This window comes from Chamaea fasciata, unplaced genomic scaffold (genome assembly GCF_029207755.1).
Source record: "Chamaea fasciata isolate MVZ Bird 193981 ecotype frontalis unplaced genomic scaffold, bChaFas1.0.hap1 SCAF_2, whole genome shotgun sequence".
Lineage (NCBI taxonomy): Eukaryota > Metazoa > Chordata > Aves > Passeriformes > Sylviidae > Chamaea > Chamaea fasciata.
In genome coordinates this window covers 53,367,436-53,392,966 of record NW_027094087.1, presented here as the reverse complement: position 1 = coordinate 53,392,966, position 25,531 = coordinate 53,367,436, and the positions used below count along the sequence as shown (strand labels likewise).

General features: G+C 42.1%; 2 protein-coding genes across 3 annotated transcripts in view; one reads left to right on the top strand and one right to left on the bottom strand.

Annotated features, from left to right (window-relative positions):
* Positions 1–2,711, bottom strand: part of CAB39L (calcium binding protein 39 like) — a 59,927-nt gene extending 57,216 nt beyond the window's left edge. Inside the window, exon 1 of the mRNA XM_066176142.1 lies at positions 2,694–2,711. The gene's annotated coding sequence lies outside the window, so the exon portion shown is untranslated. The remainder of the gene's footprint in view (positions 1–2,693) is intronic.
* Positions 2,712–4,434: 1,723 nt separating this feature from the next.
* SETDB2 (SET domain bifurcated histone lysine methyltransferase 2) lies at positions 4,435–24,634 on the top strand. 2 transcript variants are annotated; one of them, XM_066176133.1, is made up of 14 exons: positions 4,435–4,718; positions 5,693–5,752; positions 8,040–8,162; positions 9,587–9,652; positions 10,222–10,324; positions 10,946–11,512; positions 13,001–13,120; positions 14,115–14,284; positions 15,002–15,221; positions 16,120–16,204; positions 17,158–17,251; positions 17,914–18,242; positions 19,238–19,326; positions 21,358–24,634. In XM_066176133.1, the coding sequence occupies exons 1-14, from the start codon at positions 4,703–4,705 to the stop codon at positions 21,473–21,475; spliced, it is 2,160 nt and encodes a 719-aa protein (XP_066032230.1). In that variant the 5' UTR covers positions 4,435–4,702; the 3' UTR covers positions 21,476–24,634. The 2 variants fall into 2 exon arrangements, with proteins under 2 accessions (XP_066032230.1, XP_066032231.1); XM_066176134.1 differs by having other exon boundaries at positions 19,243–19,326; positions 21,358–21,471.
* Positions 24,635–25,531: the final 897 nt, after the last annotated feature.

The window sequence follows — 25,531 nt, the reverse complement described above, 5'->3', positions numbered from 1 at the left end:
TTTCTTTCTTTGAAAGTGTCAGTTTTAAATGTTGAGGGGACTGTGGCTTCCCCGACCCTTCAAAACGCTTATAAACAAACCCAAATGAAATAAATATTAACATGACTGTACTCTCTCCCATTCTTGCTCCTCCTGTCTTGCACACCTTACTGCTGGTTCCACACCTCTACTAAGTTAAGTCAAACCAAGTGCTGATGCAGTACATTGAACTGGATCAAGGAAAAAAATCAACAAAAAAGTAGAATTTTCTTCAACTAAATTAATTTCCCACAGGAAGCTGTGACTAAGGACTGTTTAGTCCAGAATATTCTTATGAAGAGCTCTATTGTTGAGCCTCCACACCACAACACATATCTACCCTGTTTTCCAAGGTTTAGTCAAATCCCCTTTAGTACATTAGAAACCTTACAGGTTTCCGTTTTATTTGAAAGCGGTTATTTCACCACACACAATAATGACTTCAGATCGTTGTCCTATGCCTCCTTTTGACGGCTTTTATTAGTTCAAGTCCAGTTCTACACCAGGCACTGCCTCTCTGGCCTTTGCACAGCAGCTACCAAGACCAGCACCAGCCCATCAACCTTCTATCAGCTGGCACCACAAGGGCAGCTGCCTCCACACTTGGATCTAAAAGTTAAAAGGCAAATCAGAATGAAGTTGTAGGGGTCCCCACAGATTATCTCTTCAGAGTGGGAACACCACAAATTCATTAATTCTTGCAGATCGCTTAACGTCTGCTACGTGTTCTTTTAATGAAAATAGTTTGTGTGCATATTTTACCCTGCAGGCAAACCCACAAAGAGCTGTCAAAAGGGTCGGAATACTTTACAACCACAAGCCTTACTTCAGAAAGTACCAGTGAAAATTTCTTTCAGATAAATATACTGCTGTGTTCACATGAAAAATGAAGATAAAAAGGGTTTTAGGCATCCATTTATTTTGGATTCCTTTCATCATACACATCTACTGCCTGGTTTCCAGAGATCTCAGGCCCTTTCAAGTGCACTTGTAATCATAGGCTTTCAGATTTTGTTAATTCATTCATGTCACCCAAAATTAGAGGGCAGAGTTTAAGGTCTTAATCAGTGTGGTGGGGCTGTGCCACAGCAAAGGCAGCACATGCTGCTCAGCTTGGTCCCACATTACCTAACATCCAAAGCAGTCCTTGCTTTCTGTGCTCACACAGCTGCCTGGAATCTTTGCTGGCAATGAACACTGAGACTATACAGCAGAAACGTGGCTGAAACTTAAAACGTCTCCACTACGTAAACAGTCAGTAAAGATGAAATCCATTGCATTACCAGTTTCCAAATGCAGAGCTTGAAGAAAATGCCAGCCAGTGGATGGTTAAGAGTTTCAGCATATTGGGCCAGATTCCAAAACCCTCAAGCCAGTTAGTAATTAACAGACATCTAGGTCCTCCACATGAAAGAAGTCTATTGTTAAAACAGTGACACAAATTTTTCCTTTCCTTTTCCTAGCCAGTCTCTGCCTGTGTTTTAAGATTCCCTCAGGACTATAACAGCCTATGATTTTAGAACCTCCACTTCTCAAACAGACAATTTGTTAGACTTTCAGTTGCCAAGAATGCAAACATGCTAACACCAGAGGTAGAATAAAATTAATTCACAGGCTTCTCAGAGACCCATAATCTCCCTTTTCTTTCATTTAATATGCGGAAAAGAAAATAATATCTGAATAACCTTCTATGGTATCTACTACAGCAAAAGGATTACAAAACATAGTAACAAAACATACTGAGGGCTTGTAAATAGTCTGAGATGAGTCCAATTAGTGAGCAACATACCTACCGGGAATATTAGCCTGTGTCTTCATAGATAATGATGGGTTGCAGCAATATTTCTAAGACAGACCAAAGGCTGCCTCACTAAAACAATTGTCTTGGCAATCAATTTGTAAAGTAGGAACGATCTGTGATCTGTATAGAATTGCCTGTTCCCTGTTGTTACCTTACTGAAGATAGACGTGAATAGCAAGAGACTACATAAAAACCACATAAACTAATAATCAATGTATTAAAAGAGAAGATTATGTTAAAGTTGGATTTTGAAAGAATGAAGAGCAGACACTCACTGAAAGGAGTGGAGCAAGGGAGTAAGGGAGCAAATTAAATCACAAAGGATAACCAGGAGGATGTGACAGAGCAGGAGCTGGCAGAAGTATTCGATGAACATGTTGATACTTTAGGAAGAGTAAAGAAAACAAAGTGCCAAGCCCATCAGAAAAGAACAAAAAGCTCTTTCAGAATGAAAAAAACATTTTCTGAATGCCCATGGCTTTCCAAAGTATATGGCTTTGACTGCTTTGCTGTTTGCTGGAGTTTGACTGGTGTGTCTCTACCTCACCCAAGTCTATCCGGTCATATGAGGAACAACCCAAATCCCCACTGCATTCAAGATGAAAAAAACATCCCTGGAGAAGAAAACAGGATGAATTCCTTTCGGACCAGATGAAGTTTTTTAGGACCTCCTCCCACTCCAAGGAGCTACTTGCACTCTGCCTGTCTATGCAATTGCTCATTTTAACTCTCTACATATGGCCAGAACTCTGTAATGAAAGCTTAATTCAGCAACTCAGTCAACAGCCCCATTCACCAGGACAATCACTCCTTTTGCTGTCACCCCAACAAAGGTGCCAGCAAACGTGTAGGCACATGGGAGTGCTGCTCTCACCTCTGGTTACAGGTAGTCAGTCCAAGTCCAGACTGCAGAGCCCCAAGAAGCTCACACTGCTGCTGGAGGAGAGCTGCAGGCAGGTTGCTGGGATGTCAGATCAGCATCGCTTGTGAGCTTCTGCCACCTAACAAGTTTGGGAAGAACTGAGCTTACTGGTTCACTGGCAGAATTTGCTGCTATGTTGCAGAAAGCCTATCCTACAGTTCCAGGCTAAAAGCAAAATGACAGAAACCCAGGCATGTTTCAAAGGTGCCTCAATAATTTTGTTCTAAGTTATTAATTTTGCTTTAAGAAAGATGTATTTCCCATTCTTTTTTGCTTCAAATAGCAGGCATAATCTATCAGTACTTTCTGATAAATTCATAAATTCAAAATTTGTCAAAGGCAGGTAGTCATGTTCTTTCAGATTCTTCCAGCACTGGGCTTCATCTTCTCTGTATTTGGTATATTCCATATATACAATTGTAAAGCCCTAAGTGTATCCTAACATTCAGTATTCACAAGCACATTTATTAATAATTCAGCATAGCGAAATTAATCTGCAAGCATCACCTCATAATGCAGAATATTCCTAGAGCAAGAAAATGTAATTTTAAAATGAACAATTACAAGGGAGAAGCCTCTTCTTTTAAAACATAATAAACTATTTTTTTTTTTTATTGAGAGATTTGTCAGCACATCAGGAGTGCTGAGCCACCCTCACACCAGCGATGTTGCTGTGAGTTGTCTCATTCCTGTCTGGGGAGCTGGGCAGTTCTCACGGGCTGAACTTCAGCCACAGATGTAGGCACGTCTGTGTAAACATTTAAAAGGTTTTATAGAAGTACCAAGCAGATGCTGGACATAAAAATCTTCCAGAGGATCTCGGGTCAGATGAGAGCTCCAAGTCACGTAAACACAGCATTCTCGTCCCCAGAATAATTACATTTCTACCCCCGCCACAAGACTAGCAATATCTACAAGACTGGAAGTATTTTCCCAATTATTTAAGCATATCATGTTATCTCTACAGTTTTAAAGTGGTGGCAAAAAAAGAAGCGAAAAAAACCCCCAAACAAAACCGCACCTTCCCTGCTTTTTAAGAGTGGGGTTATATTCTTGCCCCTCTGAAAAGCGTCTTTACATAGCCACAACACCAACACTGGCAAAGGCAACGCAGCTGAAAATTTCGAAGGGAGATATAAAACTTTTCACACTTCGAACAGAAAAGGGCAGCGATAATTTAGCGCTTCATAGGGCAGCAGCTCAGCCAACAAGGAAGAAGAGCAGAGGCCAGCAGTGAAGTTACGCAACTCGTTCAGGTACGAAACGCTTTAATTTACGACACATTAACGAAGAGACCGCACCCCGACGCCCGCCCAGGCCGGCGGGCCCAACCCTCCCATGGCCCCGCTCTCCTCCCGGCCCCAAGATGGCGCCGGCGCCCCCACAGCCCCGGGGACAGCCCGCCCCCCACGACCCGCCCCCTCCAAGATGGCGGACGCACCTCCAGTCCCTCGGCCGCGCCCCCGCCCCGCCCCGCCCGCGCAGCCTCTCCGCCGCAGCACGGCCCCGCCCCCTCCCCGCCCTCCCCTGCTCCTCCATTGGCTGGCGCCACCGCCCCCCTGCCGCTGCAGCCAATGGAGAGAGAGGGAAAGGCGGTGCGCCCGCGGCCCCGCCCCCCTCACGACCGCGGGGCCGCCCACATCCAGTCTCTCGTCCTCCCCGGCGCGGTTGCTCCCCCTGGCGGTCGGGAGGAGGAGGGAGGAAGCAGCAGCAGCAGCGGCAGCGGCCGCCGGCGGGGGCCGGGACGAGGCCCCGAGGGCTGCGGGAGTGACCCGGGGCCCGACCCCTGACCGCAGGCACGCCCCATGCCAGCCTCCCAGCCCGACAGGCGCCCCGGCCCCTGCCCGCCGGCCCTCGGCGCGGGCCCTGCGGCCGTGCCGGAGCGCAGCGAGACCCCGACCTGAGCCGGGCTCGGCACACCCCAGCGCGGGTGACAGCTCTCCGAGCAGCATCCCCGAAGGATGGAAGAGAAAAGAAGTAAGCCTTTAAAAAATCATATATGTGTGTATATATATATACACACACGCATGTTTTGGGCATTCATTGGTCATGTAAGAAACATTTTTAGGAGTCAACTGTCTTAACCTATTTGCCCGTTCAACTAAAGGAAGTATCCAGAGCGAATGGAAAGGTTTGGGGTTGATTTCTTTTTTCATTTACAGCATAGTAAAGATGAAGTAGCTAACGTAAATAAGGCATGTTTTACGTTGTCTGTGCCCTTATGGGCTGCCCTCGGAGGTGGTGGACTTACTGTCCCTGCAAGTGTTTAAGGAAAGACTGGACCGTGGCACTGAGTACAACGGTCCAGTTGGCCTCCTGGAGTTTGCTTGTAGGTTGGACTGGATGGTCTCAGAGGTCTTTTTCAACCTATTTGATTCCGAGATTCATGGAGATAAAAAATTTGGAGTCTTCAATGTGGTTGAAGAGTGCTGCCTTACTTCTCCTTAGTATTCTTGCAGTGAAGGGTGTCTTGCATTTGTCAAGAACAGATTCAGTGATTTGTTTACTTTAAAAATCTTTCCTTTTTCCCCCTAAATAAATTAATTTAGTTGTAGTACTGCTGTACTGAGCACATCAATTTAGGAAAAAAAAATAAAAAGGAAAATTGTGAGTTAATGGTTAGGGGCGTTGGGTAGGCTCATCTGAATGTGCTGGAAAGTTTGGGTCATCTTGTGATGGCTTCATGCTTTAAGGACAGTAAGAAAAGACCTAAGTAAAAAAATTTCCTCACATTGCTTGTTTGAATGTTCCTCAGCTAGATCTTGACAAGGCGTGGGATAACTGTTTGAAAGGGGAATAACTATTTCAACACAACATATTCTCACACAGTGCTCCTCCTCATACCCACTGTAGTATTTACTTGTATGGATTTTGAAAAGCTGAGTAGCTACAACTGTTTTTAATTTCTCACTCAATCTCTTACTTACTTGTTCGTTCTGCAACTCTTACAGTGCTGTGTGACTTCTTTGAAGAGGAGAACCTTACCAGTTCCAGGAAGGAGAGCACTGAAGGTAGTATAATTTGGATTCATGGAGGGAAGGAGGAGAGGAGTGTATATTTGGCACTGCTTCTGATATGAAAATTACAACTGGAAGACCATAGCTTTGCCTTTTATGGCGTAAGAGGTTTGTCAGCAGCCCTAAGGAAAAACGCACCCAGGTTGTTTGTCAGGTAGTGGAGTAGCCTTGATCTTGGCTGCTTGTATCTTGCTCTAGCATCATTCCCCTGCACAGTTCTGGGGGGAAAAAAAAAAAAAAAAAAGATATGTGGTCACAAGGATTCTATAAAGGGAAAAGAAAATCCCTCCAGCCGGATGCCAGTGCACACCCTGGTCCATCTGCTGGAGAGATGGTTCTGAATGCTGACAAGGTAGATGTATCAGGTGTCTGCTCATTCCCTGTCCTTCTGGCCCTGTGATTGGTGATAGCAGCATTAGCACTGGAGAGATTAGTGGTGTGGACATCTGTCTTTTTTGACATGAAAATTATACTATCAACTTCAAATGCAATCTTTGCTTCTCCGCGCAAAACAAATGCTTTTGCTGCAGGAGTTTTGGGGCACTCCAGCATGAGAATTGGGGAGGCATTTCTATTGTGAGTGTTTTATTTCCTTATTGCCTATGCATTATTATAGCTGAGAACTCAGAAACAAGAAACTGTTCTGTCACCTATCCTCTGAAAGCAATCCATCCACCAGTGCTATCCAGAGGTAGTAAATGTATGGAAGTATCTGAAAACATGTCATGAATAAGGACAGCAGTTTTAATCTGCAGTGGAGAAACTTATTACTCAAATTTCTAAAGGCATATTTTTAATTGAATGTATTTTTTAAATTTTATTTTAAACAAAAATATCAAATATACTTTTTGTTATTTTAGATTTGTGATACTGTCATGCACAGCAAAAGTGTGGGAATGACACAGGGCAGGTGGCAACCCTTGGACCAGTAGTGTGGATTTCCAAAAATTGTTGTGACTTTTTCTGTAACTGGACTTTAAACTTTCCACATGTTTAAAAAAAAACTTCTCTGGACATAAGAGATCACTAAATTTTGTTGAGAGTTAGTGCCAAATCAAGCTATTGCACAAGACAAAGTGTTTTTATCCTTGCCTGTTGATATTAAGTATTATGCCTTTAGCTGCTGGTGACATGAGCAGCAGGGGTTGTGATGACAAAAGATTGTTACTTCTTTCACTGCTGTCATGGTGCTTTTGAGAGTAACCACACTGCCATAGCATCACTGGGCTTCTGGTACCCTGGGCAACAGGAGTCATTCTCTACTAAGTTGAAAAATGAAGGAGTATTTTTTTTTTATGAGGCTAACAAGAATGCAGTATTTCTTGATTGCTGGGAAGGTGTTACCTCAGCACATTTGCCAACAGAGATTTGCTGTCTGAAAATGGAATGAAAACCTAGTGTGGTGACAGTGGACTCTACCTCTACAAGTGGAGTAGCAAAACAGATTTGCTTCTGCTTTTGTGCTTGGTCATTGAAGAAGAGCAACATCAACTGAGAAAGAGCTGGTTCTTTCTTCTGCCATCATCTTTTGACACACTGTAGCATATTTCCTTCTCACAGTCCTTGACAAAGATGCACAGCTAAAGTTTTAACAAGAGCCTTCTTGAATGAGCTTAGCACCTCAAAGCTACATACCTTTGGAAGAGGAGAAGTTCTAAACCAGTAGCTTAAAAAACATTTCTAAATATTTCTAGTGGAGGAAGGAGGCATGGGGTGTGTTAATTACTTTAACTGATACCTCTTGTTGAACAGAATTCGTCAAACTGCTTTTATCTGAAAATATTTTGAACTTTTTTCCCCTACAAAACATACCAAAACTAATGATGGAGCAGGATAGTCAGTCTGTGCAGCTAAGAGAGGTTACAGCTATTAAAAAAAAAAAAATCCCAATGTCTTTTGTCAAGTAAAATATTCAGTTCATTCAGTTGAAAATAGTCTCCTGTGTCACTTTTGTGAGTTTCAGTGATTAATTTTTAGTGGTACTCATTTGCTGGTGTTTGAAGGAAGGCTTCCACAGCTCCCTTTGTGACCTGCTTAAAAAGTTGCTTAAAGGAGCATTGTGCACCATTGGAAGCCTCTCCAGTTCATCACTTGACTTGTGTTTCACTTTCTTGACTAGGTTTAGGAATAGACTTCTGGAGGTTTAATGTGTCCTGTTATACTGATTTTTTTTTTCAGAAGTGCCTCCAAATTACATAAGTGGGAGCCTTTGAATAGTCCACCAGGAGTTAGGTGTGTTTTTGGACTTCTCGGGAGCTGTAAATGGTAATTTGCATTTCAGGTGATGTGAAGATGTTTTGGACACAATTGGGAGGTAGAAGAGTGGATGTCATATTTGAGCAGGTGCAAAATGTGCTGTCATTGCTGAAGGAAAGGATCAAGAATGGAACTGCAACAAACCAAGGTTTGAAATCCTTGTAGTGGTTAAACTGGGCTGCAGAGTAGCTGTGGCCTGCATTGTGTGGGTCTGTGTGATATCTGCCATAATCCAGATATCTCTGAATTTTAATAACTTAGCTGTTGGTGGTTTTAAGCACTTTTTAAAAATGTCTTTTCTTTTTTAAAAAAGAAAAGTAATTTCAGGTACAATTGGCTATTTTCTTGTTTTGCCTGTATACTTTTTCAAACAATGCATGGCTCTTAAGCACACATATTCATTCATGAAATATTCATTTTTGAGAAGTAATGAAATATCTGCAGTGCCTTGTGTTTCGTTTATCATCAGAAGTTTTAGCTTTTCAAGCTGATCTCAGTGAATTGAATGGTTTTGGGGTGGGATAATAATCATCTCAGTATTATTTTTTGTCAGAGACACCATTATAACTTGAAACAATAGTATAAAAATGTGACACTAATGCATTTCAGATTGTTCCTGATTTTCAAGGCAATAACCTTCCTCTATCTACATCAAAATACATACAAGCTTCTGATAAGCTTGGAGCAGTACACAGATTTCCTTTTACTGATTTATTCAATTGAGTAAAATTGCTTTTTTTAAAGTCACCTATATAAATGTAATTATGGATCTTACTGGGGTTTTTTTGTGCAAGAAAATGTACAGTGGTGTAAGATGCTTTTAAATTAATTTAGCCACACACTCTGCATTAAATATATGTAATGCTTCCTCATCTATGTAATACTTCCTCTAAACTGGGAGTACAATTTTTTGTGTTCTTGAGCTCCCACATCTTGACTATTTTGACAGAATATCAAAGCAGTGCAGAGATAAAAGTTGAACTTGAATCCCCAGATGGCGCAATGAATGTGTGATGAAGTTCAATTTGATTTTTTCTGTGCTTTGTTCTGTAAAGGTTTCAAGCTAAAATATTAATATGGATTTTGCTGAGAGTTGTCTGCTAGCCTGTAATATTTATTGCATGGGGTAAGAAGTTGAGACAGAACGAGTCTCTTGCATTCTTCTACCTGAAGGCCATCCCCGCCGATTTAGAAGTAGCATTAATTCGGTCTGCCGAGTTCCAGCTCTTCCTAGCCTGAAGATGATCAGTCTGATTGTCTTTATATATATATTACTGCCACTGTGGGCCACCAGTTTATGTGTGTTTGGAAACATTCCAGCAGCTTGCCAAAAGCTGAGGGATATTCAGTGCCAATTCACAACTGCTACTGTGAGCTGTAACAATTTTGTAATTCCTAGATGTGTCTGCTAAGGTCTGTGGTACAACATGTTTCTAGTAGTATCAGTCTTGCCATGCTCTAGGGGAGCACAGTGAAGAGAAACGAGTGTCTGTGAAGGATTTAACATCTTGTTTTACCTATGGTCATTACCTAAATGAAACTTAGCATCTGTTTTGTTTTTTTTTTCCCTAGAATGCTGGCAGGCTTGGGCACTGGTGAATGAAGCTAATCTAGGTGATCTCTTAACCTTGGAAAATGGTATGTGAATTTCCATTGTGTTTGTTTGATATGTGGATTTGTCTTGTTTTCTCACCAGAAGCTCAACCCCCTTCTTTGAAATCAATAAAATAGATCTGAGAATGCCATTAGCATTACAGTGAGGAAAACCTAATTGTTAATTTCCTTAAGTACTGAACTGTGAACTCTCACCTGGTTTTGTATTTTTTGTGGTTTGTGTGTATATGTATAATATTTGTACCACAGGAAGAGAGTTTGAACTAGTTAGCCCTGATGAATCCGAGTTGTCTGTGAGCAGTTGTCCTGTGCATGGCTCCATTAGATGTAATAGCTTGGCATTCTTTTATCTCTAACCATGAAGGGAGATCTGTAAATGTGTTTCATGTGTGTGTTTTTTCTGGTCACCTTGAAAACCACAGGGAAGATTTTTCAGTAGGGCACCTACAAACAAGCTTTTTATTAGCTGTAGTTCATAGCAATGCCTTGTTGTAATGTGTTTTGTTAATTATCTCTTTTGTAACTGAAGTAAATTCAATCATAAATTGAAATCTGGATTGATTAAGTTTTTGCTCACATTCAATTATTTTCAGTAAGCGATAAGTTGAATGGAGATGGCGCACAGGAAACCAAACCCGAACTGCAGACTCTTCTTCCTGATGACATAACTGAAGACACTGTAGAAGCTTCTAACAGGTCAGTGCCTTCATTTCAGCTCCTTATTTGACGTATTCTTTACTGCAGTTGAGAGAATTCTCAAATTTGTATTTCTGAAGTCAGCGTTTTAAACCCAGTTTGAATCTTGTGAGTTTTCAAAGTGAAAATGTTTTTAACTTGACCTATGTGGAAAACCTGAGTGTTTGGATACACTTGTCTAATTTCCCACATGAGGACGCTGCAGAATAGGGCATTTGGTTGTGAATAAATGTTCATGGGTGTTATCAGGGTTAGAACTTAAGCGTCAGTTCTCAGGCTTTCCTTACTGTACAGATTGACAGGTGTGTAACTTAGTCTCTCTGTGTTTAGTATTTAGCCTCAAGTACTGATTTAAAAGATGGGGGTAAAAACATCATTCCTTTTTGTTTTTAATTTTCTTGCTGTATTTTAGCATGTAACTTCTGGGAAGAAGCTTTTTGGTTTTTTTTTAATGGAACTGAATATGTCTTTATGTGTTGTTAGGACAGTTTCACCATGTGAAACCTTGCGCCTTCTAGCAATGGGGCTAAAAATATTGAACTGCTCTAAAACTGAACACCACACTGGTTGTCTAAGATGCTGCTCTTCTTTCTTTTTTTTTTCCTCCTTTACTTCAAAAAGCAAAAAAGAGGACATGAAGAAAATCTGCTCAGGGAATAAAGAAGCATCTAGCAAAATTCAAGGTTTACCTTTAAACGTGCAGTATCAGAACCACAAGTGCTCTAGTGCATGTCTTGCCAACAGAGCAGCGGGCTCCTACAAGGGTGAAAATCCTCTGAAGATCCCAATCCTGTTTGACTTTCAAAGACGCCATGCGAAAGCAGACTACCTTTCCAAGTCACTGGATGTGAATTACAAAGCTCCTTGCGGTCGGAGTCTGAGAAGCTATCAAGATGTGCTAAATTACTTGTTTGAAACAGAGTGCAATTTCTTATTTATGGATCACTTTTCCTTCAACACATATGTGCTGTTGAGCAGGAACACCACGAATCCCGAGCCCCTCGTGTTTGAGTTTGATATTAGCAACGGAGCCGAGTCTGTGCCTGTCTCCTTCTGCAACCACCTCGACCATGCCAGGTTGCCTTATTTCAAGTATCGGAAGTCATCGTGGCCACGTGGATATTATCTCAACAATTTCTCCAGCCTGTTTGTTGATTCCTGTGACTGCACAGATGGCTGCATCGATAGGTAGGTAGAAAGGTCTCATCTTGGGCCAGTGACACAACAGCAGGGTGGTGGGGTGTGAAGGCACAGTAGCAAACAGGACCAGCGCTGCTGGAATATCTTGTGCCATGCTTTGTGTTGATTGACACCGTTGTGTCTTTCTCTTCTCCAGAACCTGGGTGCTCCTACTGGTGCACCCTCTGTTGTAGAGAAGAAAGCGATCAACAGGTGGATTATTTTGTTCCTTTTCCTTTCTTCCCAAACTGGCAGTGCCTCTTCTCCAGATGGAGCTGACAAGCAGATACCTTGGCTTTGGAAAAAGAGTAGGGAAGGGAGTCTTGTGCCAGCAGAGGTGGGCTTGTTTTCATGGTGGCCAGGAAAGGATCCTGCATGACAATTTCTGCTGCAGTTCCTACTGTAAAATGGCATCCTATAGATGGGGTGGGACAGCCTCCAGGGATCAGATGATTTGAAACTTTGAGGATTACTGAGGGCACATGGAGAAACATCCCTGTTCCCAACTTCTACATGTCATCCTTCCCCTTGTCTAAACAGAAACTACAAAACTCAGTGGTTACAGAATACACTTGTGGTCTGAGCAGTTCCAATACACTCGCTCATTGTCATCTTTTTCTAAATCCCAGCAACTCTGAGCTACAGATGCTGTGGGAACCTGCCACAGTTACCACATGCAAGTTTAGTGGTATTTTTGTTTACTTTCTTGAAGGGTGTTTGTCTGATCTCTGTCTGTAGGCATTATTTGGTGTTGCATCCATTTTGTATTATTGACAGCTAGGGCAGTTGCATATGCTGCTGTGCAACCTAGTTGCTAATGACCCAACAAAAGCTTGAAATCACAGCCTGGTATAATAAAACTTAATTCTAGTAATTTAGTTTCAGCTGAGTGGTGGGAAACAGCGAGCACATAGTGGCACAAGGTGCCACTTCTTTGCACTGAAGTCCCACAAGAATTGAGATGCTTTTGATGTGCAGTTTTGGGGTTTAGGATTTGCACAATCACTGACTTCTTGAAGTTGTCATGACAAACAATGATGAAGACAAGCACTGTTGCTTGACTTTTCCACATTGTAAAATTCTTCACTTCTTGGGGGCTAAGGAGGGAGGAAGATAACTGAGTAGTGGCAAACAGGCTGAGTTGCTGTGCCAGAAGAGATGACTTTTATTTATTCGATCCATTTGACAGCGTCCTGCTTATAATAAGTTTCTGTTGTACTTCAGCTGTTTGCATGTTCCATTTAAGGAGCTCGGCAGAAGAATGGGGATGGGGTGGAGAGAACATGGTTATTGCAAAGCACATGTAACCAGCCAAGAGAGTAAGGAAAAAGGTGCCTGAAACAGCCTCATGGAGTAAAAGGAACAGGGAGGGGGAATACAGGGGTATATATGGAAATGTGTGTATGTGTGTGTGTGTAGTCAAGTGCATTTCAAATTACCTGGATCTATGCTTGATTTATTCTGCTTCAAATCCATTCTGAGATGTTTTATTTTTAGGTCAAAATGCGCATGCCTACAGCTAACGGCAAGAGGCTGTAATAAAATTCCTCTGTCTCCAAGTAGTAAAAGATCCCTTGGATACCGTTACAAAAGACTGGAGGGACCTGTTCCTAGTGGGTAAGAAAGACTACAGGAGTAAAATAAGAGCATACAAATAAAACAGCAGTTAATAGTTCAGTTTAGGTGCCACAGGATTAAAATAACTGGAGTTTTTGGATTACTTAAACCTTCCATTTTTGTCACAATTTTAGTGACAGATCAGGATGATAAAAAATAATTAATGTGCCTTGAGTAATAGGAGGAAAAATTAAAACTTTTGTATTGCAGATCCTACAGTTTTCACAGCTTAGGTCAAGGTCCAGGAGAAGTGTGAAGAGTGACCAGAGTCCTAAAGACTCATCAGCCAGCTGCTTTTGCCAGACTTGGTTATGGGTGACTCTTCCAAGAATCTCTAAAGCCATCCAATGCTTCAAGTGTTTGCCCTTTCTTTTATTCAGCTCCTGTGGATTAATAAGTGGCCTGGAGAACATGCCAGTTACTTCAGGTGTCTAGGAGAGGAATTATGCAACATAGCTTTCTGCAGTATCCAAGGGCTTGCATCTAGAGGCTTGAAGAGCCCCTTTCAGTCAAACATATGTGATGTTAGTTTTTGGCTGACATGCAGAATTAAAGTTGTCAGAGAACCCAGAAACAGATGCAAAAAAACCCCACAATTATTAGTCCTTTTGGAAATGCTTCATTAAATCCTGAAATTCATGACACCTACAGTGAAGTCCAGGCATCAGCTGTCTTGTTAAAATCTGTTCCACTATAGAATTAGGTGCTACACAGAGATTTTCGTTTCTGTGTGATTTGCTCCTATAAAACAAAAATATAGCATTTTTTTCTCACATACTTATACCAAAATCTAGCAGACAGACTCTTAAAATTAATGAATCAGCAAACAAGAAAGTCACAAGCTTCAGAGCATTGCTGCACAACCAGTTTTAGCCAGAGTCTTTGTATTTCAGTCCACTGACTTTTTGATGCTTAGAAGGGGAATTAATAATAGGAACTTTGTTATGGTAATGCATCCATTTATATTGTGTTCTGTTTTTCTTCCTCTTGACAGGATTTATGAGTGTAGTGTGTTGTGCAGGTGTGACAAGCTGATGTGTCAGAACAGAGTTGTACAGCATGGCATTCAAGTCAGGCTGCAAGTCTTCAACACAGAGAAGAAGGGCTGGGGCGTTCGCTGCCTGGATGACATCGACAGGGGGACATTTGTTTGTACTTACTCAGGTAGCAGGAGGGGACCTGTGAAGACATGTAGCATAATTCTCCCACTCCTGTGGTGTGTGTCCTGGATTTTTTTTTTTGAGATCAGGGTTGGAGGAGAAGTGTGTCAATGTAATCTTAACTTGCAACATGATCAAATGGACAGAAGAACTTTGAAGAGATCTGTTATGAGATGGTGACAGACAAAACAATATGGAGCAAAACCTATCTCAGACTGCTGATTTTTTTCCCTCACAAACCTCTGCATCCTATGCCAGGGCTAATTTTCCTTCAGTAAAACCATAAAATCATAGAATGGTTTGGGTTGGAAGGGACCTTAAAAAACATCTAGTTACAACCCCACCATGGGCAGGGACACTTTTCACTAGACCAGGTGGCTCAGGACCCCCCCCCGCATGACCTTAAACACTTCCAGAGATGGGGCTTTCACAGCTTCTCTAGGCAACTTGTGCCAGTGTCTCCCACCTTCACAGTGAAGAAGTTCTTACTAATATTTAAGCTAAATGTGCTCTCTTTCAGTTTAAAGCCATTGCCCTTATCTAATTCAGTTTGTACTTCAGCCTATATTAACATCATAGAATTGTAGACAGCATTCATATTTTCCTTTCCCAAGTACTGCTCTTGTATTTGTTAATGTAAGTTTGACCTGTGATAGTGAGTGTGACTCAGCAAACAATCATTAAAAAAAAAACCTAGAATTTTTTTTTCTTTTTCTTTCAGGCAGATTAATGAGCAGAGAAGTATTGGGAGATGCTGAGCAAGAGCTGACGGAGAAAAGTGCAGTGAATAACAGAGGCCATGACTTCTCTTCCAAAAAAAGGAAACTTGGCATTGACCGTTCCGACTCAGTGATTGAACTGGTGCAGACTGACAAAAATGACATTCTTGAGAATCGGGAATCTTTGTCTCAGACTGTGGATAATGAACATAAATCAACCCTGTAAGTTTAGCAAAGTAATCTTAAGCACAACAGAAGTAATATTCTGCTAATCTAGAAATTCTGTTCCATAACTTAGGGCATGTCCTCTTATGAGGGTGGTGGTTTTTTTCTTTCTGAACTTCTTTTTAAATTCCCAATTATTTCTTTTAGTGGGACAGACTTTTCCCTCTGTCTTAATCTTACTTATGTGTACCACTTGGCATTTTCTAGAAATTCAGTTCATCACTTGGGTGTACTTGATCTGTCCAGGGCATTAATGTAATGCTATTTTGAAAGAATTAATAAAATATACTTGAGATAAATTGTTTAAAGATACTCTGAATGGTTTGAAAATGACACTGAAGGGTTTGATAATACATCAGCCACCAGCTGCTCTGCCCTTTGCTCCCAGTCTCTAAACCTTTTGTTACTTGTAATATAACCTTTCCTGCCAGAAACCTTAACCTCTTCTGTTAAGAGTCTGACAACACCTCACTTTTGCAGTGAATATGTTTTCCTAGTTGAAAGCTGTACTGTCAAAACTGTTGAAAGTAGTAGCAGGAAAAGGCAAAACTCTGTAGGTGCTCTATTTTGAGATAATCTGATATAATAATAGTAAAGCAACAGGCAATTTGCTTCTCAGCATGACATCTGGAAAAGGATGTAAAAGCAGCTGCTGATCTCTCAAAAAAGTTTAAGCAACTGCTTTCTTACAAATATTATAGAGAACTTAGCCTAGGTTTTAAATTCTTAAAAACAAAATACTCGCAGAACGTGGGGTGAGGCCAGACTGCAGGCTCTGCTATAGTTCCTTCTAGGGAAGAGACTGGAACTAGAGACTGTTAGAGAAATGTGTGCTGTGAGAGTTACTTATGGGTCTGTTTGTCTTTAATAATTTCCTTTTGACCTGTCTGTACAGGGTTCATCTAAAGAACTCAAGTAATGCAGCTGTGAGAAGGCCTGGAAGTAGAACTCTTGTTTTTCGTAGTCACCAGCTAAAAATGGTAATAAGTGGCCTTAACAGATTCATTTTTCAGTGTGCTGAATATGTATGTTAATTTTGACATTTTCATCATGTTTAGATAGTTCTAATGACCTTTCTTCATGAGAATGTGTCACACTGTGAGCTAGGCTGTCATGCTGGAAACTGCACCCTATTCCCTCTCCATTTTCAGTCCTTTAGCATGTTCCCCCAGGCCAGCACCATCTACTCTCATGGCCTTCCCTTCTCCACCCTTCACTTCACTCCTCAAGAGCCTGAAGTAATTATTCTTCCCCTGCATCCTTTGTGTACAAGGTTAGGGGGTCAGAGTGACAATATTTTTGTGATGTCTCCTCAAAGAATGGCATAGCAAGGAGAGAAGGGTATCTCAGGGTGTCTATGCAGTTTTCTCATGCAGTGGCAGAGTTGGGAGAATTGACCGGAATGTGACTCCAGACCTTCATGAGTGTGAAGTGTTGCCTGCAAACGTGTGCAAAGGAGGAAAACATGCTGTAGGTTTCACTGGATTCATTGCCCTTAAGAAATGCACATGGAATTTTCATGCAAACGTTTTGCAGTGCTGTCCATTCTAGAGGTCCTATAACTATTTGTCTTTTTGTGATGGGAGAGGAGAAATTCTGCCTTATCTGGTCATTTCATTGAATCGGTGTAAAAAGCTTGTTTGGGATTTGGCTCAGCAACTTACAATTCTGGTGAAATTGTTGGGACTTAAGCACTTATTTACATGTCTTATTGAGTGAAGGTCTTTTTTCTGGTTATTATGAAGGATAATTTGAAATTAAGATAAATGTTGCATTGCAGTAAATGTATAAACTTTTCAAATTCAGTCACAGCTATGCATTACAGCAGCTTTGAAACTTCAGCCTTGGAGTTCTGAAAGCCTCTTGCTGTGCCCTCTTGGCCCAGAGTTACATGCAGCAACAACACATCACAGCCTTTTCATTTGATACACAGGTGCACAGTGTCAGCTCAGATGAAGATGAAAGTTCTCAGATTCATCAGCCAAGCAAAACAAAACTAACCAGTGGAACAAAGAAAGGCAAAGAAAGTAGGTTTGCAGAGCTCTACATGCTGCATGCTTTGTACAGTTGTGTCTCATCAGGTGATACACTTTATTGTAGACAGTGTGGGCAGGCCAGTTCTCAGAGTAGAACAGGGTTGTCTGTAGATGTTGAGAGGTGTTGAACTGTCCAGACAACAGCTTCTCAAATACTCTGCAGTTGTGGGAAAGTCAGTCTCACAGATCTTGCTGTGTCACACCCAGTACCTGTTCCAGCCAACAAAAATTGAACAGGACAAAATGCTGGGGTGGCGGGACCTCAAGCTGGAGAGGCAGTGTGAAACTGATGCTATTTGCACATGCATCTTGCTTCTGTCTTAATTACAGTTTGTGATTCTCTTGGGAATTAAGGTGGAGAATGATAAAAAATGCTATGTGGGAGAAATCCATCTGGAATGGCATTTGAAAAGAGTGAGACACTAGGTCACTCAGAGGCACCTTGAGCAAGTGCTTTAGGCATCACAGCAGGAAAGTCATTTGTGGGAGGATTGATGAGAAACGTGGAAAAGTTGTGTTATAGGCTTGTAGATAGCAAGGAAGCTGCTTCGATTTTGGAGGATGTGGGAAAAGCGGGTGGCTAAAAGTTGAGGGCCAAGCAAGGGAAAGGCCTTAAACTGGTGTTGAGAAATAACATACATGTCCATTGACAGAATCCACCCAGCAGCAAAAGGAAGAACATCTGATGGAAACCGGTCAGACTGACTCTGCTGGTGTAGAAAGTGCAGGACGCGAAAGAAAGAGTCTGTCACTGCAGGATGTTGATTGTGGCAAGTCCAGTGTGCTGGATGACACATGTGTCATGACGCCATCCAACAATGCACCCCTAAAAGCTGACTGCAAAGAAAATAGCAGGCAGCCAAAACAAGATACACTTTGTGAGGAATCTGATGGTGATGGGATGCTTCCCAATAATGCTAATGAAGAAAATATTTATGTACTGGATGCCACAAAAGAAGGAAATGTGAGTCGTTTTCTAAATGTAAGTACCAAGTTGCATTGGGTTCTCTTTGTTGTCTCTGCAAATACATCATTTATTTATTTAGGCTTAAACTAGAAAGTTTTTGCACATAAACAGTGTGGGTGGTAGGTGCATGACAGGAGAGGCACATGTGGTGCTCCCTGCCATCACAGGTGACAGGACAGTAGGTTGGGTCACACCAGCTGTTTGTGCCTCCATAAGCTGATAATGCTGTTTGCCAGCTGCAGTTTTTGGCACCACTGGGTTCCTGAAAGACATGCTGCGCAGGAATGAATGATACCTTTTTCATGATGGCCTTTTCCAGAGGTTCAGAAAGCAAATAGCATATTTTGTTGAGCCACATGCCTTCTCCCAGCTTTGTTTACTTTGTTCCCCAGCCATTGTAAATTCTGGTTTGTGCTGGTTTAGGACACATGTGCTGTTGTACAGAACTTCCCTAATGTTCAGTCATAGGTTCAGAACGTGGTATGTCATACTGTGTACATGTTTGCTAACTAAGTCTCTCAATTTTGACTTGGCAAGAAATAAATAGCAATCAATTGCCAAGTACCTCCAGCTAAGACAAATGGTTCATAGGCACATCCACAGGTACTTTGGAAATCATTTATTTCTCTTTATTGGCATGAATATGTCTTACAGCAAAGCCCTTGCATATGTTTTAGATGTTCTTTCTTGCAGAGGTAATATGGTGTTAATATTAGTTGTGCATCTTGCAGAAACCTTTTTTTCTGCTCCCATGAGCATTCACATGTTCCTACAGGCACCTGAGTGACCTTTCACATCCTGTACTTGGCCAACACACAGTCACATAATCCATTGCTTGCTCCCTAGCACTGCTGTCCTGGCAATGGCATTGGGTGATACACTTTCCATGTGGGCTGGAGAAGGCAAGGAAGAAACTACCTTTTCTGGTGACAGATATCGGACTCAAAATAGATTTTTCAGCCAATGATGTGGTGTTGAACTGTTTCTTATTCAGATTTTCTGTTTTACAGCACAGCTGCTGCCCAAATCTCTTTGCACAAAGTGTGTTTGTAGAAACTCACAACAGAAGTTTTCCATGGGTGGCATTCTTCACAAACAGGTGAATTTCTGGAAGTTTAATGTTCATTCAAGACACAAAGAGGAAAAAAAGGGTGCTTACTTATTAGGGCATAATTACACTGAGGGGTGGGGCAGATGCTTAGATCATAAAAGCACAAACCTTCTTATAGGTGACTTCTTACTGTGCACTAAAGACAGAAGAAATACAGATCGTGGGTTATCACTAATGAGTTTTGCTTCAGTTTTGCACTGAAATGTAAAGTAGGGAAGGTTAATTTTGATGTGTCCACTTCAGTAATAATCTTCATCAGTGGAGAAACAGGTTTAACTCAGCATGGTCATTCGAAAAGCCAGTATTCACTCATCCCACTGTTGTGTCTCAAGGAATGGCCACCAGATCTGTGTCCTATAGGGCAGGATTGAACCCCACAGGACATTAGGGCTGAGACACTGTGGGCCAAACAAGCTGGCTTCAGTCCTTTTCCTCACAGCTATCAAGACAAGCAGGACTTTGTGTAGCCCAGCATGTCCTGGGGATGTGACAATAGGATGCTGAGAGGTGAAAATTTGTTCTGAAAATAAAAGATCCAGATATCTCCTTAGTGTCTAACAGAAAGAGAGGTACAGAGAGCTGGTGCCAAGACACAATATGGCAACAGCTCAACCCAGGAGAGGAAAGATGAACTGTATGAATAAAGTTAGCTGACATGCATGCCAGCAGTAGTAGTAGGTGAGAACAGAGAGGAGAGACTTCATGCTGACAATAAAGTTCCAGGGAGCGCTGACCTTCTATGGAGCCTTGCATCTCTGCTCCGTACTGACACAGATGCTGTGAATTGCACTGGGAGGTCTCCAAGAACTGTGAAAACAGTGTTTTGAAATATGTCTGGAAAAGGACTTTGTTTTAGAGTCTTTCTTGCTCAGGCACTCGGTAAAGAAATGCAGTGGGGACTGAGGCCACTGGAGAGAGGTAATAGTGACCAACAAAGACACTTAGGGAGGAAGATTGTTGAAGGACAGTTCCCCTCATTGGCTCTTCCATTTTCTGGGCATCACCCTTTTACAACTTTTCTAAATTAAGGACTTCATCTGGATCATTGAGCTTAATTGTGTACCTTCCATGAACTTGCCCAGTCGCCTTTTTATTTGTTTACATGTCTGGCCTCTAGAATAGCCTCTAGCACATCTCAAGTCAGCATGTCCCAGGCTGCAGTTATGTGCTGTATGGAAAGTCCTCATTGTTTGTTGTCAGTCAGCTGCCTGGGAATCCACTGGATGTCCCCTACACCATATCCAGTGAGAAACATCAGAGAATTACTCTCTTCATCACAATATTCCTATTTTATTACATTTTCCATCTGTTGTCCCTCAGCATCATAGTCTCAGCGATTTAGCTTGGCATTCATTTTGGACAATGAATTTCCTACCTTAGACATTTCTTCTATTGTACTACCATAGCAGCTGGTTCATGAGGAGCACGTGTTTAATTCTGAGTTTTGGGCTTTGTGCACATAGTGCAATTGCATTAAAAGGGAGCCTATCAGACCAAAGATGGGAGTCTTCAACAACATATTTAGAGATTTGTTCAAACTTCAGTGATGCATTGTACATAGGAAAAATAACAAAACTTTGTTATTCATGTAGATGTATCACTTATGTGGTTTTCCTCTTTTTTTTTGGGGGGGGGGCAGGGGATTTGTTTTGGGGTATTATTTTATGGTTTTGTTTTGGCATTTTTTAGTTTTTTGTTGTTTGGTTTTTTGTTTGATTGGCTTTGGTTTCAGTGGCGTTTTTTGTTTGATTTTTGTTTCCCAGAATTTCCCCCTAAGTTGGAGCACAGTGTTTAGACTCCAACCCTATCTGCAATCTCCATAGCAATTTCCATAGGCAAAGCAGCACAACTGTGCTGGCAACTCCTTGTGTTCCTTGTTTCTCTCCTAAAAAGTTGCCTGTGTGATGCTCCCTGCCCCCTACAATTTTTGGGTTTGCATGTGTGTTTTTGGTAACAAATTGTTAGCACAGTACTGTTTAACTTAGTTCAAGCAAATTGACTGAGTGTTTTATCTCTTAGACATGTGAAAGCTGGAACTGAACTCACATGGGATTATGGTTATGAAGCTGGAAGCATGCCAGAGGCAGAGATTTCATGTCAATGTGGCGTTCAGAAGTGCAGGAAAAAAACCTTATAGGCAAAGTTTTCCTACTGTCAGCACATCTTGTTCCTGGAGATTTATATACTAGAAGGGATGACTACTCAGCAAACAGCCTTCATCAAGTCTGTGGTGCTAATTGCATTCAACTAAAATGCCTTTTACCTGATGATTTTTTAAATTTACATTTAAATGTCACTTTTGTAGTTTACAGAATTAGAACTGTTTGTCCTAAGAGCAGGCATTAAACCTTTCCTAGGTAATTTCTGCTCTCCTGGTCTTCCTTCTCCCTGCTTCTAATCTGCAAGCAAAGTTCATAGTGCACTGGAAGAATTCCTGCTCCATGCCATCTGCAGCAGAGATACAACTGATGAGAGCAACAGTTCCTTGATGCTTTCTGTGCCCCTCCACAGTGCTGAGTTAGCAAAACTCAGGTTTTTGAAACTCATGATGGATGCAAGACTGCCTTTCTGCGCACTAGGAATTGCTAAAATACACCTAAGCCTGTTGGATCTCATGGGACAGATAGTCCTGAACAGAGACAGAATTAAACAGAACAGTTCTGCAGTGCTGTGTTTGTGCTACAACATGAGGTGGACAAGTCCTGCTGCAGCAGGAGAGAAATGACTGGGTTTTGTTGGATTGCACCCCTCTCCACATTTGTGACGCACAGAGAAATCCCTGAGAAATCCAGTGTACCTCATCTTAGTGCCATATTGTGTTTGGGACAGGTGGGCCACAGAATTCCTTACCACATGGTTTGTTGGTAAGAGAGAAATAAGCTACATTGGGAGACATGGAGTGCAAATGCAGGAGGTGGCTCTGAAATGGAGCAAGGGATGGGTGTGCAGGTGTGTGGCTTTTCAATGTGTCGGAGCCTTGGGCAAGCAAGGAGGTGTCGCAGATAAGCAATTTAGATGGTTGTAGAACCACTACCAAACCATTTTCAAAAAAATGGTTTTATTAAAAAGGTTGTAAAAGTAAGATTTAACAGTTTGATATCAAAGTTTACTCTGTTACAGCAGAGGATATGAAAATGATTTGAAGTTACCAATACAAAATCTAGTGGCACCATAGTACAAGGCTGTGTACAGTTGCTTACTAGAGACCTGCAGTTAATCGGGGATCTCTCAGCCTCGAGGAGTAACATTGAGAGCATCCCAGCTCACAGGAAGATGGATCATTGCCATACAGCCAGCTGATTAGCATGAGGGCCAAAAAAAAGGCCTCACTCAGACTGTCATTTATGGAATAAAGTGGTTGGCTTGAAGTCAAATTACCTTTATTGGAGAAGGTAAACATGAGAGTCTTGTACCTGCATCTTTCTTTGTTCCTTGATAAATGAGCCTTGGAAGAACCACCCACTATTCATGTGTTAATTACATGAATTGGTTGGTATCCCAGATTCCAAGCCTCAGTGCTCACCATGTCACCCTGCTCCTGTGGGGGTTTTCAGAGAAATGGTTGGAACAAATATAGGTCTTGGCCTGGTTATGTCCAAGCCTATACTGCAAAATGAAGGAGAAGCAGGAACCAGTTCTTAGCTCTGAGACCAAGAGGCAGTGGCTCAGGGTTCTGTTTTAATTGGATTGTATCTGTGCTGTGTAACTGTGGACAAACATGGTATGTGTGACCCTAAATGGTGGAGTTTTAAAATTTATTTTGGATGCTTCAAGCTTAAAAATCATGGGGTTGTATGGTAACACATGATGCTCTTGAATTTTTCAAATTTCAGCATGCATGAGGACTTTCGGCATGTTAAAAGTAGATCATTAACAGAGGTAACAGACCTGTGAACCATTCTGCTTACAGTGAAGCCTCAGATCTTCTCTCCTACAAGTCTGTTTGAGAGTTTGACACATCCATCAAGCAAACCTCTCCTCGGCTTTGGTCCCAGTCATCGCGCTCTGGGTTTGTGTGGCCTTACACCACCCATCTTCAGGGATAAATGCACAAGGACCGGGTTACCCCAGTGTTGGTGCAGTACCTCTTCAGAAGGTCAGAGCCACTCACTCTCGCGGTGATCAGCCCCTGTGTTAGCTGAAGACAGCATTCAACTCCTTTGTTTTTTGCTTCACTGAGGATCTGTCTCTACTCAGAGAGAATATGCCTTGGGGGAACATCTTTCGGTGTTAACCAGAGAGATGCCAAAGTGTATGACAAACCTGCAGGTAACCCAGGAGTGGTATTAACCTTTTAAACAAATGGAGATGCAGAAAACATCTGTGTCTATGCTTGACTTGGATGTGGAAAAGAAGATGGGAATGTTGTTAAAGCATCAGGAGCGGGGGGGAGGGGGGAAAGAAGGTACATTTTACTGCTGTTGATTATATATTCCAGATCGGTAGAAGGAATTAATGATACTGGGCTGGTGAGGAAAAGCCCTGTTTCTGATTTCAGGAAAACAGACCTGATGTTTCAAAAGAGGCAGTACTTACTTGCTCTATGTGGTCTGCAGTTACAGGAGAGCCTGCTCTGAATGTAATGTCACAGAAGGTGTGTGTATGAGACAAGGCTTTTTGACTAGCTGGGTTTATCATGTCTGTCTCCAGGCTGGTGCTTTTTCATTTTCCTCCTCCAGACCAGAGATCATAACCTATCCATGAGCAAAATCACCTTACAAGGTGTGATTTCTGCCTGCTTCTGTAGTATTACTAGAACAAGTTCTGCTGAGGGTGTCCTGCAAGTGTTCTCTGCAGGTAATGACCACAGGAGTGCTCACCTGAGCTCTCTGCTCTGCTGACCATTCCTCTGCTTGTCACAGCTCACAGATGGGGATATTTCTAAGCACAGCCCCTCCTGTAACCCGTGCTTTAGCAGAGCAGTGTGTAGAAGCACTAAGCACAAGCACTGATGGAAAAACAGGTGAAGATATTCCTAGTGAAGTACTCAGAAGCACCTATGGAATGACACATTTGGGATTTCTCGTCAGCCTGTCGGGGGCATCATAAATGAAGAGTGCCTGATGGGAATTAGTTGCATTGAGATGTGAATCGCAGCTCTTACAGTGAGCAAGACAGTCCCTATGGAGGGACAGTAGGGATGTGAGGATGTATAAGGGCTCCATGGAAATAAATATTAGCACCCAAGATAAGCACACAAATGCAAAGACAGATGAAGATCACTTATGGCATAAGTGTAAAAGAAACTGGTCTGGAGCATATTAACTGATTTTTTTTTTAACAATAAATCACTGAGTATTAATTTCCAGCTCTTTGTATTTCACAGAGTTATATGGCTTGATAGCACAACAGTTTGGAGGAAGAGCTCACCAGGGTTTTAGACTTGATTTTGCTCCACAGAGAATTTTTTCCTGTGTTGATGAGCAGACTTCTGTTAGGAAGATTTTACTAGTTTAAGATTTATGCACCTGTGGGTGCTTTAATCATGTTGACTCATTTGAGTATCATCTAGGTAATAGATCTGGGAATTGGAATTGTGTTGCAGCATTTGGCTAAATAGATATAATCTAATTCCAGGCCTGGACACAGGGCTTGACCTTAGCTCTGATGTGCTACATCTGGGGAGGTGCAAAGGGATTTAGGAAACCAGCTGGAATGATGCCAGCAGTACTGAAGAGCCAAAGCTGATCTGGCTGGTCAAGGGAACTGATCTTAAAAGCTCCATGTTTTGTTTGTTGTGGCCTCCTGATGGGCCAGTGGTTGATGAACTTGCTGGGGGAGGTTCGACAAGATGAAGTGCCAGGTCCTGCACTTTGGCCACAACAACCCAGGCACTGCTACAGGCTGGGGGAAGAGTGTCTGGAAAGCTGCCCAGCAGAAAACGACCTGGGGGTGCTGGTCAACAGCAGCTGAACCTGAGCCAGAGTGTGTCCAGGTGGCCAAGAAGACCAGTGCACCCTGGCCTGTATCAGCAATACTGTGGCCAGCAGGACCAGGGCAGGGATTGTACCCTGGTACTTGACCCTGGTGAGGCCACACCTCAAATCCTGTGTTCAGTTTTTGGGCCTCTAAAATCAGGAAGGACATGGAGGTGCTGGAGCATGTCCAGAGAAGGGCAGCAGAGCTGGGGAAAGGTGAGGAGCACAACTCCTGTGCGGAGCTGCTGATGGAGCTGGGAGTGTTTAGTCTGGAG